The 15909-nt window shown below is 40.4% G+C and overlaps 1 protein-coding gene across 8 annotated transcripts in view; it reads left to right on the top strand.

Moving 5' to 3' along the window:
- LOC100467721 (coiled-coil domain-containing protein 170) overlaps positions 1 to 2176 on the top strand; it is a 46497-nt gene extending 44321 nt beyond the window's left edge. For all 8 annotated transcript variants that reach the window (XM_034642611.1, XM_034642612.1, XM_019793942.2 and 5 more), the window contains one exon: positions 1887 to 2176. In XM_034642611.1, coding sequence (XP_034498502.1) covers positions 1887 to 2048 — 162 coding nt within the window. In that variant the 3' untranslated portion in view covers positions 2049 to 2176. The remainder of the gene's footprint in view (positions 1 to 1886) is intronic.
- Positions 2177 to 15909: the final 13733 nt, after the last annotated feature.

The raw sequence follows: 15909 nt of genomic DNA, 5'->3' as shown, positions 1-15909 counted from the left end.
TGGCAGCTTTTTGTGGGGAGTATTTTCATCACCTGACTAGTTTGGATTATGCTATTTTCTTCTTAAAGAAATTTGGAGGGATATTATTTGCTATATACCTATTCACTTTAAAATCCTTTTTTTTTTTTAAAAGATTTTATTTATTTATTTGACAGAGACAGACAGCCAGCGAGAGAGAACACAAGCAGGGGGAGTGGGAGAGGAAGAAGCAGGCTTCCAGCGGAGGAGCCTGATGTGGGGCTTGATCCCGGAATGCTGGGATCACGCCCTGAGCCAAAGGCAGATGCTTAACGACTGCGCCACAGGCGCCCCACACTTTAAAATCCTTTTAGTCGGGGTGCCTGGGTGGCCCAGTTGGTTGAGTGTCTGCCTTTAGCTCAGGTCATGACTCCAGAATCCTAGGGTAGAGTCCTAGGATAGAGCCCAATGTGGGCTCCCTGCTTAGTGGGGAGTCTGCTTCTCTCTCTCCCTCCTCCTGCTCTCTCTCTCTCTCAATTAAATAAAATCTATAAAAATAAAATAAAATCCTTTTAATTGCCCTGCCCTCTCAATTTCAGGTGTTTCTGCTTTAGGGTAGTTACAGGGCAGGGATTACTTACTTGGTTTCTTAACTCAATACTACCCTCTTGTTTTGGCACAGTGAGTGCGGTTTCTAAAGTCCAGCCTTTTATGTTGTGGTGAGAGGTTGTATGATGCCTGATTCTGCAGTACTCGTTTACCTTATTTTCTACTGTTTGCTTTTTTTCTTTTCCTTTATCTCCAAACCTCCAAGGAATATCTCACCCTTCCAAGTATCTCCCTCTCCCCTTCAGAAACGTTGTCCTTCAGAACTGCCATTTTTGGGAGTGCCTGAGTGGCTCAGTTGGTTGAGCATCACCTTGGTTTCAGCTCAGGTCATGAGCTTGTGGTCATGGGATGGAGCCCCGCATCAGGCTGTGTGCTGGGCTTGGAGTCTGCTTCAGATTCTCCCTCTCCCTGACCCCTGCTCCTCTCCCAGCTCGCTTGTAGGCACGAGCTCTCTCTCTAAAAATAAATAAATAAAATCTTAAAAAAAAAAAAAAGACCACCATTTTTGGTCTCATGTGCTTTTAAGCCCTTTTCTTTTCCTTCCCACTTGTCAGTTTTCTGACCCACCAGTCTTAGACTTCTCAGTATTTCCCCGTTTATGCCTTGTCCTATTTCTGGGATGCCCCTGGAAACCAGCTGCATCCTCCAATGTGGGCCCAGGAGCCGCCTCTGCTGGTTTAGGGTATTTATTTCCCCACTTATATGCAAACTGAATTCTGTGATATTCCCTACGTATGCTTTATATATGATTTGTGGGTGATTATAACTGCTTTTCTTAGAAGATCACTGTAGTTTTTGGAGGAGGAGTAGAGAGATATGCTTAGGGGACTACTATTGCCATATAGCAAATCCAAAGTCCAAAAAGGAATTTCCTTAGGGATGAAAAACAAGAAGCAGTAAATTAGGTTTAGTCTATAAAGTGTAAAAGTAAATTCTTAAAATGAAAAGGACTTCTTAAATAAGGAGTTCTTGTATAGAAGAGACCACATTTCTAGCTTAAAAATACAATTTGAGGGGCGCCTGGGTGGTGCAGTCGTTGAGCGTCTGCCTTCGGCTCAGGGCGTGATCTCGGCGTTCCGGGATCGAGCCCCACGTCAGGCTTCTCCGCTGGGAGCCTGCTTCTTCCTCTCCCACTCCCCCTGCTGTGTCTCTCTGTCTAATAAATAAATCTTTAAAAAAAATACAATTTGAATATAGAATATTACATTTCATAAAGAAATATTTAATAAGACTACATTTCTGATACCAATTTCACTGTACACAATAAGTTAGTGACCAAAACTAACACTGTATCTTATGTTTTTGGTGTTTTTTTGTAGCTTTCTGGTTTTCGAGAAACTATTATGAGGATGTTGGGATTTAACATGAGAACAGCTGACAAGGAAATCATCAATCACCTAAGGCTTATTATACAAGATTATGAAGTATCTAACAAATCAAAGATTGCATCTGATTGTGAGACTAGACAGGATAATGAATAAAAAAGTTCTGTTTTCATTGCTGCCAACAAGAACACAGAAGATACAACATCTCTTCCAGCATCTTGGATTGGCTACATTATGAATAAAATGCATTGGGAATTTTTCACTTGAAAAATTCTCTCCTTTAATATTTGGCATTTAACTTGTCTTTATCATTATGTTGTTCTACATGTTTATTTATGGTCTAGTCTGGATTGTTACTTATATATCTAATTATATTTATTATTAACAGTATTTTAAGCAGGATATTAATCAGAACTTGTGTTCTTAGTTGGAATATTTATATTTATAGTTAACAGATTATTTCTAAAATGAACAGTCCAGAGTAATTATTTTAAAGTCAGCTGATTAGCAACCTTAATTCCCTTTTGCCATGTAGCCTAAAATACAGGTTCCAGGGACCAGGACATAGACCTTTTGGGGAGTCATTATTCTGCTGACCATAGCTCACATCTACCCAAATTGAATACACATATATACCTACCTAATAGAAATGTGTATATATGGGGCGCCTGGGTGGCTCAGTCTGTTAAGGCTCTGACTCTTGATTTCTGCTCAGGTCTTGATCTCAGGGTCATAGGATTGAACCCCATATTGGGCTCTGCACTCAGTGAAAGTCTGCTTCTCTCCCTCCGCACCCCCCCCATGCTCTAACATAAATCTTTAAAATAAAATAAACTATAAAGAGAAATGTGTATATATATTCTACAAAAAGACATTTATAAAATTATTCATGGCAGCATTGTTCATAATTGCCCCAAACTGGAAACTGTCCAAATGACCAAAAGTAGAGTTAACTATGACAACCAGATCCACTGGTTAAGCAATCAGATCTCCTTCGCTTGTGGCACAGGGAGAGGTCAACTGGAATGAGGAATTTTCTTAGGGGCCAAACTAGAAAGTGACTCTAGGTCTAACATTGGGGATATGGCAGATAGAGGACAGCATGAGTTTGAAGAGAAATGGTAAATTTATGGCACTCCAATTAGCACGCAGTTCTCTCTATAAGGAGAACTTAGTTCTTGTTGCACATCTGTTATTAACCACCCTCAAATTTTAAAATAAACCTCAAAATTAGGAAATGTGGCTTGGGATTCTGACTTGTGACTCTGGGGTTTCAGGCAGCCCCTACTGCCCTACCAGAAATATTTTTCAGGTCAGATTAATGGAGCTTGTTGCCCCAGGACAGGAGCCAACAGGCACAGCCAGGTACTTTGTGTGCAAATGCAAGGTGCCATTCTAGGCCCAAAAGCTGAGATCAATTTCCCTCCTCCTCGCCTATCTGGAGTGTCTCCTTCCGCCAAAGAGGGACCATTAAGACCTGTACAACCTACTCTGAAGCCTCGCCTGCGGCCCAAACACACCCTAGCGACGGGGCGGCTGCTAACACAAAGACCATGTGTCTGGGCAGGATTCCCGTTCGAGATTCTGCACTGGACACCGCCAACCCGCAGGTGCGATCCCTGGCCGCGCACCGCAGCCCAGCCTGGCCTCAGCTACCCGTCAACGAGTTCGACTACTGCGCCTGCGCCCCGTCGAACAAGCTGCGCCCAGGTGGCTCCGCGGGGCGGAGACGGAAGAGGCTCGCAATCGGGGCGGTTGATGAGCGTCGCTGAAGGCGGAAGGGAGCGGAGAAGGCACGGGGAACCTGGTGGTGACTCGCTGGCAGAAGTGATTGGCCGGTGGAAGACCCGTTTCAGAACGCGCCACCGTGCGGGGCGGGGAACCCGCCGAGGGGGAGGTCGGAGCTCGCGATTGCAGCCCAACCGAGGGGCGGTTTCGCAGGAGAACAGCGACGCGCGCGGGAGCGGACGCAGGCGGCCTCGGCGGTCGGGTCTGAGCGCGCGGGGCTGACCCGGGAGAGTTCTGGCGGCGCTTCCGCGCGGGCATGCTCCGGCTGGCGCCCACAGCCGCGAGTTGGAGGGCTCAGGTGGCGCCAATAACCGCTTTAAAATCTCGGGCGGCGCCTGCTCGACCAGGGCCGGAGCCAGCGCGCTGTTTCAGGCCCCTCTGAGCTGGAACGCCGCGTGGCTCCAAGCGCCCAGGGTGACCTCGGGGTCGGTCAGTGCGGGGAGGGTCGTCAGCTCTGCAAGTCTTGGTTTTGTCAACTTCCTGTGCAGATCTGGGGTTGGAGAAGACGCGGGCCTTATGTAAACTAGATGCTAAGTGACCCGCAAGGACAGACACTCCCTCCCGCAGGCGTCCACTTTGCATAGTGAGATGGGACTTTTGCTTGGGGAGCAGGACAGGAGGAAGGAGGCAGGTGCCTTGCTTGTGAGGACTGGCACTGCAGGCTTCGGAGTACGATGCTTTCTTTCCTGGAGGAACCTGACTGGGTTCCTACTGCGCTCAGCTTAGTTATCCCGTTACAGTTCTGAAGATAGGTTGTTCAGGTCACTTTGGACTCGACCAAATATCGATGTTTCTTTCATAAACCATGTCTTAGGATGATCTAATTGATAGCAGAGCTTACTTATTGAATTTGATTCATTCTTTATTTGGGTTTTTTTTTAATCAACGGTTTTATTGGGATGTAGTTTACATAGCATAAAGTTCGCCTGTTTTAAGTGTACGTTAATGATTTTTAGCATATTTACATAGTTGTACAGCCATCACCATAATGGAATTAGAGACTCTTTGGCGATTTTTTTCCCCTGGTAATTGCCTTTACTATTCTCTGAGTTTGCACAAGTGGACATTTAAAGATCGAATATAACATAAGAGACTCTGAAGATTACACTCAAATTGTTATCCATGAGTTGGTGAAATTAAGAGAGGAATCGAAGCATATTTTTTCCTGGATATTGCAGGCGGTGAGACTTGTGTATGGTAATTCCTCATTTTCTGAGGAATATGGCATAAACCCCATTTTACAGATGAGGAAATCGATTTTGAAGGATAAATTGCCTAAAGCATCATAGCTCTATGTGGCTAGGCTAGATCCCTGTACTAGATGCTTTATCTCTAAATTTATTGCCTTTGCCACTTCATCAGCCTGATTTTCAATTATATTTATGTATGACCTGTACAACTCATTCATTTATTGAGCAAATATTGAGTGATCGGTATGCCACTAACAAGATAAAACTGCTCTAGATGCTAGAGATACCGTAGCGAACCAGCTAAATTCCTACCGTCAGTTAATATTCTGGTAGAGGACACAATAATCAATTAAAGAAACACTAATTTTAGGTATTGAGACATGGCATTTTTAAAAAAGAGGCAAACTAAGAGTATAGGGAATGGTGGTGGGAGGCAGGATCTGTCTTGAGCAGAAATCTGAAAGAAGAGAAAGTTGGGACCTAAGAGAAAGATTTGGTTTGAGCAAATGGAAAGATGGAGTTGCAGTTTACTGAGTTGAAATAAGGTCACACTGTGGAAGGACAGGGTTTTTGGTTAAGATTATGAATGCAGCTTTAGATGTTTTTAGATACCTCTTAGACATCCAGTTGGAGATACGGTATTTAAATCCATGCGATTGATGGCATGTGATTTGACCAAGGGAATGGTCAAATTCAGAGGGATGAAGAGGAGCCAGGAGGAAAGATTGACAAGGGGGAGTCCAGTGTGTTATGAGGAAAAGGAGGAGCCTTGGAAGACAAGTGAAGAAAGTGCTAGGTCGAAGAAGGGGTAATTCACGATGTGAAAAGTTAGATTGATTAGGTAAAATGAAGACTGAGAATGGCCCATCTGTAAGAGAATAGAAATACAGTTAAATAAGATGGGTTTGAACTGCTTGGGTACATGTGGATTTTTTTTTAAATAAATACAATATAGCACTGTATATGTATTTTCCCTTCCTTGTGATTTCCTTAATAACATTTTCTTTAGCTTACTTTGTTGTAAGAATTCAGTATATAATACATATACAAAATATGTTTAATCAACTGTTTATGTTATCAGTAAGACTTCTGGTCAAAGTAGGCTATTAGTAGTCAAGGTTTTGGGAAGTCAGAAGTTATAAAAAAAAAAGCTATATGTCGATTTTCAACTGTGCAAGGGGTTGTTCCCCTTCACTCCCTTCAATGGTGAACTGTACATAAAGTCTTTTGATACAGATGCTTATACTGGCAGTTACTACAGAAACACTGTTTCCTCTTTTTTGAGGAGGTATACATTTTTACAACCTTTCTGAAATGTGTGCTTTCTTTAAGTAATTTCACTTGTAGGGGTTTATCCTACAGAAATATGTATACATGTACATGAAGATATATAGATATAGATATCTATATCTACACACACACACACACACACACCCAGGCATCCCAAAATGGATGTAGTTTTAAAGGAAAGATATTAGCTTAAGATGTGAAGGAACTGCTAGAGGGCGCCTGGGTGGCTCAGTTGGTTAAAGCTACTGCCTTCAGCTAAGGTCATGATCCTGGAGTCCCAGGATTGAGTCCTCCATTAGGCTCCCTGCTCAGCAGGGAGTTTGCTTCTCCCTCCCCCTCTCATGTGCGCGCTCTCTCATGCTCTTTCTCATTCTCTCTCTCAAATAAATAAATAATATCTCAAAAAAAAAAAAAAACCTGCTACAGCCTGAAGTTTGTCCCCCCAAAATTCAAATATTGAAGTCCTAACCCTCAGTGTAATGGTATTTGGAGGTGGGACTGTTGGGAGGTGATTAGGTTAGATAAGACCTCAAGGTTGGGACCACCATGATGGGAATAATGTTCCTAGAAGAAGAGGAAGAGAGACCTGAGCTCTCTTCTCTCTGCCACATGAGCACACTACAAGCCATGAAGTAGGTACTCACTAGGAACTAAATTGAGTGGCACCTTAATGATGGACTTCCCAGCCTCCAGAACTGCGAGGAATAAATGTTGGTTGTTTACGCTACAGTTAAGCTGAGTTAGTCTTGAAGCAGACTCCGCACTGAGTGGGGAGCCCACATGGGCCAGTCCTACATCCATTGAGATCATGACGTGAGCCGAAACCAAGAGTTGGATGCTCAACTTACTGAGCCACCCAGGCGCCTCCGACCACAAATTCTTTCCTACTATTCCCTTCAAAGGGTGGTGGCAGATTTCCCTGCTCTTGAATGTGAGCTAGACTCAGTGACTAGCTTTTAATAAGTAGAATATGGCAGAAGTGGAGGGGTGTCAACAGATCCTGAAGGCGTCAAGACTTCCTCTTTGTTCCCTTTCTGGGTCATTCATTTGGGTAAACCAGCTGCCCTTTCATGAAGACATAGCAAGCAGTGCTTTGGAAAGTCCTGTCTGGCAAGAAACTGAAGCTGCTCCCGATAGCCAGTGAGGAACTTGGCCCTCTGCAGTTTTGTTCAGCCCCAGTGAAGCCTTCAGATGACTGCATCTCCAGGGGACAGCTTGCCAGCAATGTCTCAGGAGATACAGAACAGGATCACTCAAGTAAAGCGCTCACAAAATCGTGTTGGTAATACATGTTTGTTGTTGTAAGTCACTATGTTTTGGGGGTAATGTCATAAGCAGCAGTAAATAACCAATTCTTGTAAATGTTACATTCTCTTGTTTTCTCTTGCTAATAATTATTAGCTTCATTCCTGAAAAAATCAATTTTTCTTGGGGCGCCTGGGTGGCACAGCGGTTAGGCGTCTGCCTTGGGCTCGGGGCGTGGTCCCGGCGTTGTGGGATCGAGCCCCACGTCAGGCTCCTCTGCTGTGAGCCTGCTTCTTCCTCTCCCACTCCCCCTGTGTTCCCTCTCTCGCTGGCTGTCTCTATCTCTGTCGAATAAATAAATAAAATCTTTAAAAAAAAAATCAATTTTCTTTGCCTTAGTTTTATCATATATAAAAGAAAATAGTTGGACAGTNCGATCCCACAATGCTGGGATCACGCCCTGAGCCTAAGGCAGACGCTTAACCGCTGTGCCACCCAGGTGCCCCTGCCTTAGTTTTATCATATATAAAAAAGAAAATAGTTGGACAGTCCTTCTCAACTTTGTCTTCATATAAGAATTACCTGGGCAGCTTCTAAAACATATATACTAGTCCCCACCCCTAGATCAGTTAAGAGAAATCAGAACTCAGGGTAGGGCCCAGTCATGTATTTTTTAAAGTTCTCTCTGAGATTCTAATATGCAGGCTGGTTTGAAAACTTCTAGGTGATCTTTGAGCTTTGTCCTATCGATTGTGTTAGGACTAATGTGCAATTGGGACATACTTTCACTTCTATAAATATGGCATTTCCGTGGAATTTTTGAGATCCATAATCTGCCTTAGGAATAGACAATGGGTTTTTATTTATGCTTCTTCCCTGAAGGGGTAAGTATGTATAGAAGAAAAAAAATTGACCTATTTTAAGAATTTCACAGAAGAATTAAGAATTAGCCAAAATACGATTTTCACATTTGCTGGTGTCTTTGCTTTCAGTGGGATCATTTTCTTAGTGCTTTTCTAGTGCTTGATGAAATCTGCATTGTGTTTTCATCTTATTAATCAAGAAAGTAAAGCATTGCAAGTCTTATTGGATCATTTTTAAAGTCCCCATGCTCTTCTTTTCGGACTTTCATGAGGTGTTCCCCTAGGGACAGTTGCTGCTGCTGCTATTCCTCCTCCTCCTCCTTTTTCTCCCCCTCCCCCCTCCTTTGCAACAGCTTCTTTGCAGTACAAGCATTCTGCTGCTCACCGCAAACATTCATTTTGGAGACATCAGGTCTCCTGGGATTTACTTTGGATTTGGGGTTCTCTCTTGTACCTGACATGGTAAAAATTTGAGGATTGTAACTTTCTATGTAGATCAAGCAATACTATATTCATCTAATGTGAAGTTTTGATAATTCCTATGAATGTGTCAAAATTAGGAGTAGGAGTCACATACTAACCTAAAATCCTGGTAGAATAATTGAGTTACACTGCTGTTTTCCATTTTTACTACAAGGTGCCAAATAATTTTCATTTTATTCCTATAAAGTTTGTTTGGGAGAAGAGTACTAACATCAACTCTATAAATAACAAGCTGATTGTAAAATTTATATACAAATGCAAAGGACCTAGACTAGCCAAAACATCTTTGAGAAAGAGTAGCAAAGATGAAGGATTAACACTATAACCGTTTCAAGATTTATTTAAAGCTACAGTAACTATGCATTGAACAAAGTTCCAAGTCTGTCCTCATTTTGCCCCATCTCCGGAAAGCACCAAGGGGATTAAGAGAAACATATACTCAGGCAGAAATTTTAGCTAACATTGTATTCATTGTATATGTCTTGTAAAGGAAGAAATTATGTGGTTAAATATTAGATTTGCTAGTTTAACTATGTGTTGAATGTTATATGAAAGTCATGGACATCTTTATAAATGCCTATTGGTGTAATGTAAAAATCATGTACTAAGTAAATAGAATGTTTCCAATATCTTAATAAAATTTTATAGTTCATAAAAAAAATTAAGCTGCAGTAACTAACACCATGGATATTGGCATAAAAATAAAAAGATCAGTGGAATGGAATAGAAAGTCCAGAAAGATCCAAACACATGAATATCTGTTTTTTTAATTTTGTTTTTGTTTTTGTTTGTTTGTTTTGTAAAAGTAGATGGGCAATTCAGTGGAGAAAGAGTAGTCTTTTCAACAGATGATCCTGGAACAATTTGATCCATCTGCCTAAAGAGCAGATTCTGTATCTTGTATCCTATGCAAAAATGAACTAAAAATGAATCATAAACCCAAATATATGAGTTAAAACTATTAAAACTTCTAGAAGAAAATATAGGAGAACATTTTTTTGACCTTGAGTTAAGACTCCTTAGATATGATACCAAAAGTATGAGCCTTAAGAGAAAAATTGATAAATTGAAACTTCTCAAATTAAAAACATTTTTTAAAGATTTTATTTATTTGAGAGACAGAGAGGGAGAGAGAGATCACGAGCAGGGGGTAGGGGTAGAGGGAGAAGTAGACTCCCTGCTGAGCAGGGAGCCCCACGCTTAGCCTGCTGTACTCAAGGTCCACCACTGGTTGCTTGTCAGGCTTCCAGCTCCTTCAGCTCTCCTCCCCTTGCAGTAAGGGCGAAGTTGACTGAGATTTTTTTAGGCTCAGGACTTCCTGCTTGTTATATAAGTTACTGAGAAAAGTGTGTTAAAATCTGCACTTGCGATTATGGGTTTTTCTATATATTAGTTTTGTCAACATTTACTTTCTAATTGTGAAATGGCACACAAATTTAAGATTTTTATTTTTCTGTTGAATTGCCCCTCTTATCATTATGAAATCTAATCCTTTATTTTCAGGTAATACTTCTTATCTCATCGTCTACTTTGTCTGATAGTAACATAGCTAAACCACATTTCTTTCAGTTGGTGTTGACATGGCAATTTTCCCCCCTTTTTTCTTCAACTATTTCTGTGTTGTTATGTTTAAAGCATATCTGTTATAAACAGCATATAGTAGAGCTTTGTGTTTTTAAATTCAACTTTATAATATTTGCTTTTAAGTTGGAATGTTTAGGCTATTGATGTTTAAAGTAAATTCTGATAAAGTTGGATCTAAGTCTACTATATTGTTGTTTATTGTCTATTTTCCCCATCTATTCTTTGTTCCTATGATGGTTAATTTTATGGGCCAATTTGGTTGAGCCATGATGCCCAGATATTGGTCAGATATTATTTTAGATGTTCCTGTGAGGGTGTTTTTGAATGAAATTAACATTTAAAGTGGTGGACTTTGAGTAAAGCAGATTGTTCTCCATAATGTGGATGGGCCTCATTCAATCAGCTGAAGGCCTATTCAGAACAAAAACTGACCTACCCTGAGTGAAAGGGAATTCTGCCAGCAGATAGCCTTGAGACTTGAATTATAACATTGGCTTTTCCATGGATCTCCAGCCTGCTGGTCTCCCTTGTAGATTTTAGACTTGCCAGGTTCTATAATTGCACAGAACCAATTTCTTAAAATCTTTTCCTACATATATACACACATCCTATTCATTCTGTTTCTCTGGAGAACCCTAGCCAATATAGTTTCTTAATTTTTCCTTTAGCACTTACTTTGAATTGAATATTTTTATTCTATTATTGTATTTTCCTTTTGTATTTTATTAATATACTTTTGTTATATTTGGTGATTATCTAGACCTAGAGATGTACTTGACTTATGATAAGTTACTTTGAATTAATACTTTTACAATTTCTGCTCCTTTTAAGAAGTTTATTTTTTCATTTTAAACTACCCTACACTCACTGTACTATTATTATTATTATCATCATGCACTTTTACAAATTTAACCTCACAAGACATTATTATTGTCATTATTAACTGCTAGTACTTATTTCTGTTTCTTTACACATTTACCGATTCTGATGCTCTTTATTCCTTCCTACCATTGTATGTTTCTGAATGGGCTAATTTTCCATCAACCTGAAGAATTTCATTTAGTATTTCTTACAGCATAGTTCTTATAGCAGTGGATCCCTTCAGTTTTTTTTTTCCTGCAAACTTCCTTATTTAATCTTAATTTTTGAGTGGTATTTTCTTTTTAAGATTTATCTATTTGAGAGAGAGAGCAGGAGGTAGGGGCAGAGGGAAAGAGAGTGTCTTAAGCAGACTCTGTGCTGAGCGAAGAGCCCGAAACAGGGCTCAGTCTCACAACCGTGAGACCAGGACCCGAGCCAAAACCAAGAGCTGGACACTTAACCAGCTGTGCCACCCAGTGCCCCGAATGGTATTTTCACTGAGTGTAGAACCCTAGAATAACAGGTTTTCCCACAGTGCAGAACCCTAGAATAACAGGTTTTCCCACAGTGCATTAAAGATGTTATTCTGTTATTTTCTGACTGCTTTATGTTAAAGTCAGTCCTCAGGGGGTGCCTGGGTGGAGCATTTGATTAAGCATCTGACTCTTGGTTTCAGCTCAGGTTGTGGTCTCAGGGTCCTGGGATCAAGCCCCACATCAAGCCTGGAGTCCAACCCCCTGTCCAGCCCCTAGTCAGGCTCCACACTCTGAGTGGAGTCTGCTTGAGATTCTCTTTTCCCTCTGCCCCCCCAAGCTCTCTCTCTCTAAAATAAATAAAATCTTAAAAAACAAAGTTAGTCCTCAGTCTTGTTGTTGCATCTTTTTTTTTTTTTTAAGATTTTATTTATTTATTTTGAGAGAGAGTGTGTGAGTGAGCAGGGGTAGGGGCAGAGGCAGAAGGAGAGAGAATCTCAAGCAGACTCCATGCTGAGTGTGCAGCCTGATGCAGCTCTCAATCCCACAACTGTGAGACCATGACCTGAGCCAAAATCAACAGTTGGTGGCTTAGCTGACTGAGCCATTCAGGTGCCCCTTGATGTGCATCTTTGAAGGTAATGTGTCTTTTTTGTCCCCCTGTGGTTGCTTGTAAGTTTTTCTCCTTCTTTGACTGTAAACAATTGACTATAATATGCCTTGGTATGGTTTTATTTATCTTTATAATGCCTAAGATTTGCAGAGTTGATTGAATCTGTGGGTTGATGTCTGTCATCAGGTTTGGCAATGTTTTAGTCATCATTTCTTCAATCCTGTTGTTTCTCTTTTTTTATTGTGACACTCTAGTTACAGATATGTTAGATCTTTTGCATGTGTGCCACATGTGTTGAATGCAATTTCTTAAAAATTAATTTTTTTCTGTCTGTGCTTCAATTGGGTTATTTATTTTGGCTTGACTTCAAGTTCATCAATCCTGGTGGCTGTGCTTCTAAGAGAAAAGAGGACAGAAAACATGGAAATAGAACTGAAACTGTAAACTAGCTTTAGAGTAAGGAAATATTACCATTCTCTACCATTCCCTTTCATATTCATAATTAACTGTGTATCTAAGCTATTTATTGATATGATGACAAAGCAAGTTTTTACATATGTCATTTTTTTTATTGCAATGTAGTTATTTTCAATTCCTTTCTCCTTCAAACGCAATTAACAAATCCCCATTGGGAATTGTTGTGGTAGAAGTATTTTAGTCTATGTGTGATGTCCTGACCATCACAATATTATCCTAGTATTTAAGCAGACACTTCTACCCAAATGTTCTCTTGAAAGCATGGTTTCTGAAATTACATTCCTCATGGGAATATTTGTATGACCGAACAATTATTGTCATTAGAAATACATTGTCTATCTCTCTCCCTCTCTTTATATATGATATGTTTCTTTTTATTATTTTAAGTGACACATGAAAGTTATTTGAATTCTTTTAGTCTATTGATACACAGTACATCTGGAAGACAAAGGGCAGAATGAAAAGAAACTATTCTGGAACTGTTGGCAGATGTGAACAGATCCACCCCCTATATGAATATGAAAAGAGAAGAAGATACCATTGCAGCCTGCAGAAGCTGGGTTAGGGTTCTTTTCTCTTTCTTTCTTTCTTTCTTTCTTTCTTTCTTTCTTTCTTTCTTTCTTTCTTTCTTTTTCCTTTTCTTTTCTTTTCTTTCTTTCTTTCCTTTCTTTCTTTCTTTCTTTTTCTTTCCTTTTCTTTTCTTTCTTTCTTTCCTTTCTTTCTTTCGAGGGGCACCTGGCTGGCTCAGTCAGTAGTGCTTATGATTCTTCATCTCCGGGTTGTGAGTTCAAGCCCCACACTAGGCATACACCTTGCTTAATTACAAAGAAAAAAAGAAAAAAGAAGTTACCATGAACATTTCATGATGAAGGTGAGAACAAGTTTTGATTGATTTTTGAAGAAATAGGAATTTTATTACTAGTTGTTTTTTATTACTAAGAGATAATTGATTAATGTTGAGTGGTTTGTTGTTCCTCTTCTTAATAGAGGATTAAAACAAACAGTAAGGCATAGTCCACTGGAATCCTTTCTACCTTTGTGATGTATGGAGAGAATATGCAAGTAGGACCTGAAGGTCTATGTGATACTGAAGAGAAGGTATAAGGGAACAGGGCTGTGAGAGCTGAGATTTGAGGCAGTGGCTAGAAAATGAATTATTGGAGTTTTATATTTCCGGTGTGGAGCGATTTCTGATGATGACCAAACCCCGGGTTGTTTCTGGATCTGTGTGTGAAAGGTTGAAGTGGGATAGAGACAGTCATTGCTGGTACACTGGTCCTCAAATAAAGTTCCCTGATTTGTCTCATTTGTTGATTTTTATTGTGTAAATACTGCCACTATGGCTGATTTCAAGTTACCAACATGTTATTAGTGTGGGGCTAGAAAGAGATATGAACAATCAGCTCGCAGGACATGGAATAAACTGGCTTCAACAACACATCACTGAATATAGGTGAAGGTTACTGAAGTTAAATAGGCATACTAATCACAAAGCTCTATTGTTAGATGGGCCATCTACCTGGCTATTGAAATCTAGGATTATGGCATGAATTTGATATTGAAGAGGAATGTGAACAAGTTTCCTAAATCTTCATTGCGTGAATAAGAGTTGGAGAGTGGTCAGTTGGTAAGAATGCATGAGAAGAGTAGGTTTTATAGGAGCCCGGGGTTGGAGACGTGGGGAGGGATGTTGTCAAGGAAGTAGTGGAAATGTTATTCAGATACTTTCAATTAACTCTAATAGCTGGCTTTTGTAATCTGTGTGTAAAGCTCTACATGATCCAATTTGTTGATCATGATAGTTGATAGTAATTCCAATCAAGCAACAAAGAAATCCAATATTCATAATTCACAATAACACCTTCCATTTTTTTCTCACTGTATCTCTCACATTGTAAAACCTCTTTCCCTCCTGTTAAAAGAAAAATTCCCATAATTTACTGATCTAGTAGGCTTTTATTCACCAATTCATGAAACGGGCAGCATGCAGTCTAGCAGAAAAGCTCACCAAGAAGCTGTACAAAATGAAAGACTTATAGGCACAAGGAAGCCGGCACGGGGAAGTCATACTAGGTAAAAGCAGATTGGTTATTGCAAGGTTACTTCCCCTTTGCAGGGAACAAAGGGACGCTTCAGAGCCGGGTTAGGTAACTTGTGTTGAATGGGGAACTGCCGATTAGTTACCTAGGCCTTCCTTTTCTGGGAGAACCAAGCACAGACATTTAGGTAAGGGGTGCTGGGTGGCTCAGTTGGGGAAGCACCTGACTCCTGATCTTAGGACCAATGTGTGGGGCTCAATGCAGAGCTCAATGAGGGGCTTGAAGTCAGGACCCTGAGACCAAGACCTTAGTTGAGATCAAGAGTTGGACACTTAACTGACTAAGCCACCTAGGCACCCTATCACGAACTCTTTTGTTGAAAAGATCTAAATAATAAAAGACCTAAATAATAAAAGATTGATACCTTTAAGAAGAAACTCTTACTATATTATCTAAGAGTTGACAAAGGAGTAAGGAATAGATTCAAAATGAAGGAAAAATCTGGACCTGATAAAAGAGGCTCTAGAGGGATCCATCGCCCCCTTCTACCATATGAGGACCCAGCCAGGATTTCCCAGCCTCCACAGCTGTAAGAAATAAATTTATGTTATTACCCAGTCTGTGGTATTTTGTAACAGCAACTCAAATGAACTAAGACCATAATAATCCCTTATGATTTTTTTAGAGGTTGCATTTCTGACCAGCTGACTTCTGTTCCAAGTCTGGGATTTTTGGGGCATCAAAGAAAACCCAGGCAACCAACCACCATATTGTTGCTCAGGTCCCTGGCTGGTCTGCTTTCTTCTCTCCACCTTTCAGAGTCATCTTATGTTTGTTTTATATCCAGTGTCCAGTGTTTTTAGATGTACTGAAGTAGCAGGAGGAATAGGGAAAAGTATATCTACTCTATGTGGCCAGAGTGCAGGTCCCCGTCTTCAGTTTCTGATGTAAGTGTGTGGATTGTGTCTTGCTGAGCTATTGTGGCCAAATCCTTTTTTTTTCAAGATGAAGTGTTCCTATTACTGGAAGATCATTATTGTCCATTTGGCAAATCTTCATTACTTCAGTGGCCTGAGATGCTTGGTGAATACAACCTCTGAATATATGTAAA

This window comes from Ailuropoda melanoleuca, chromosome 14 (assembly GCF_002007445.2).
Source record: "Ailuropoda melanoleuca isolate Jingjing chromosome 14, ASM200744v2, whole genome shotgun sequence".
In the NCBI taxonomy this organism is placed as follows: domain Eukaryota; kingdom Metazoa; phylum Chordata; class Mammalia; order Carnivora; family Ursidae; genus Ailuropoda; species Ailuropoda melanoleuca.
Note: the sequence above shows the minus strand (reverse complement) of the source record. Positions and strands in the feature narration are given on the sequence as shown.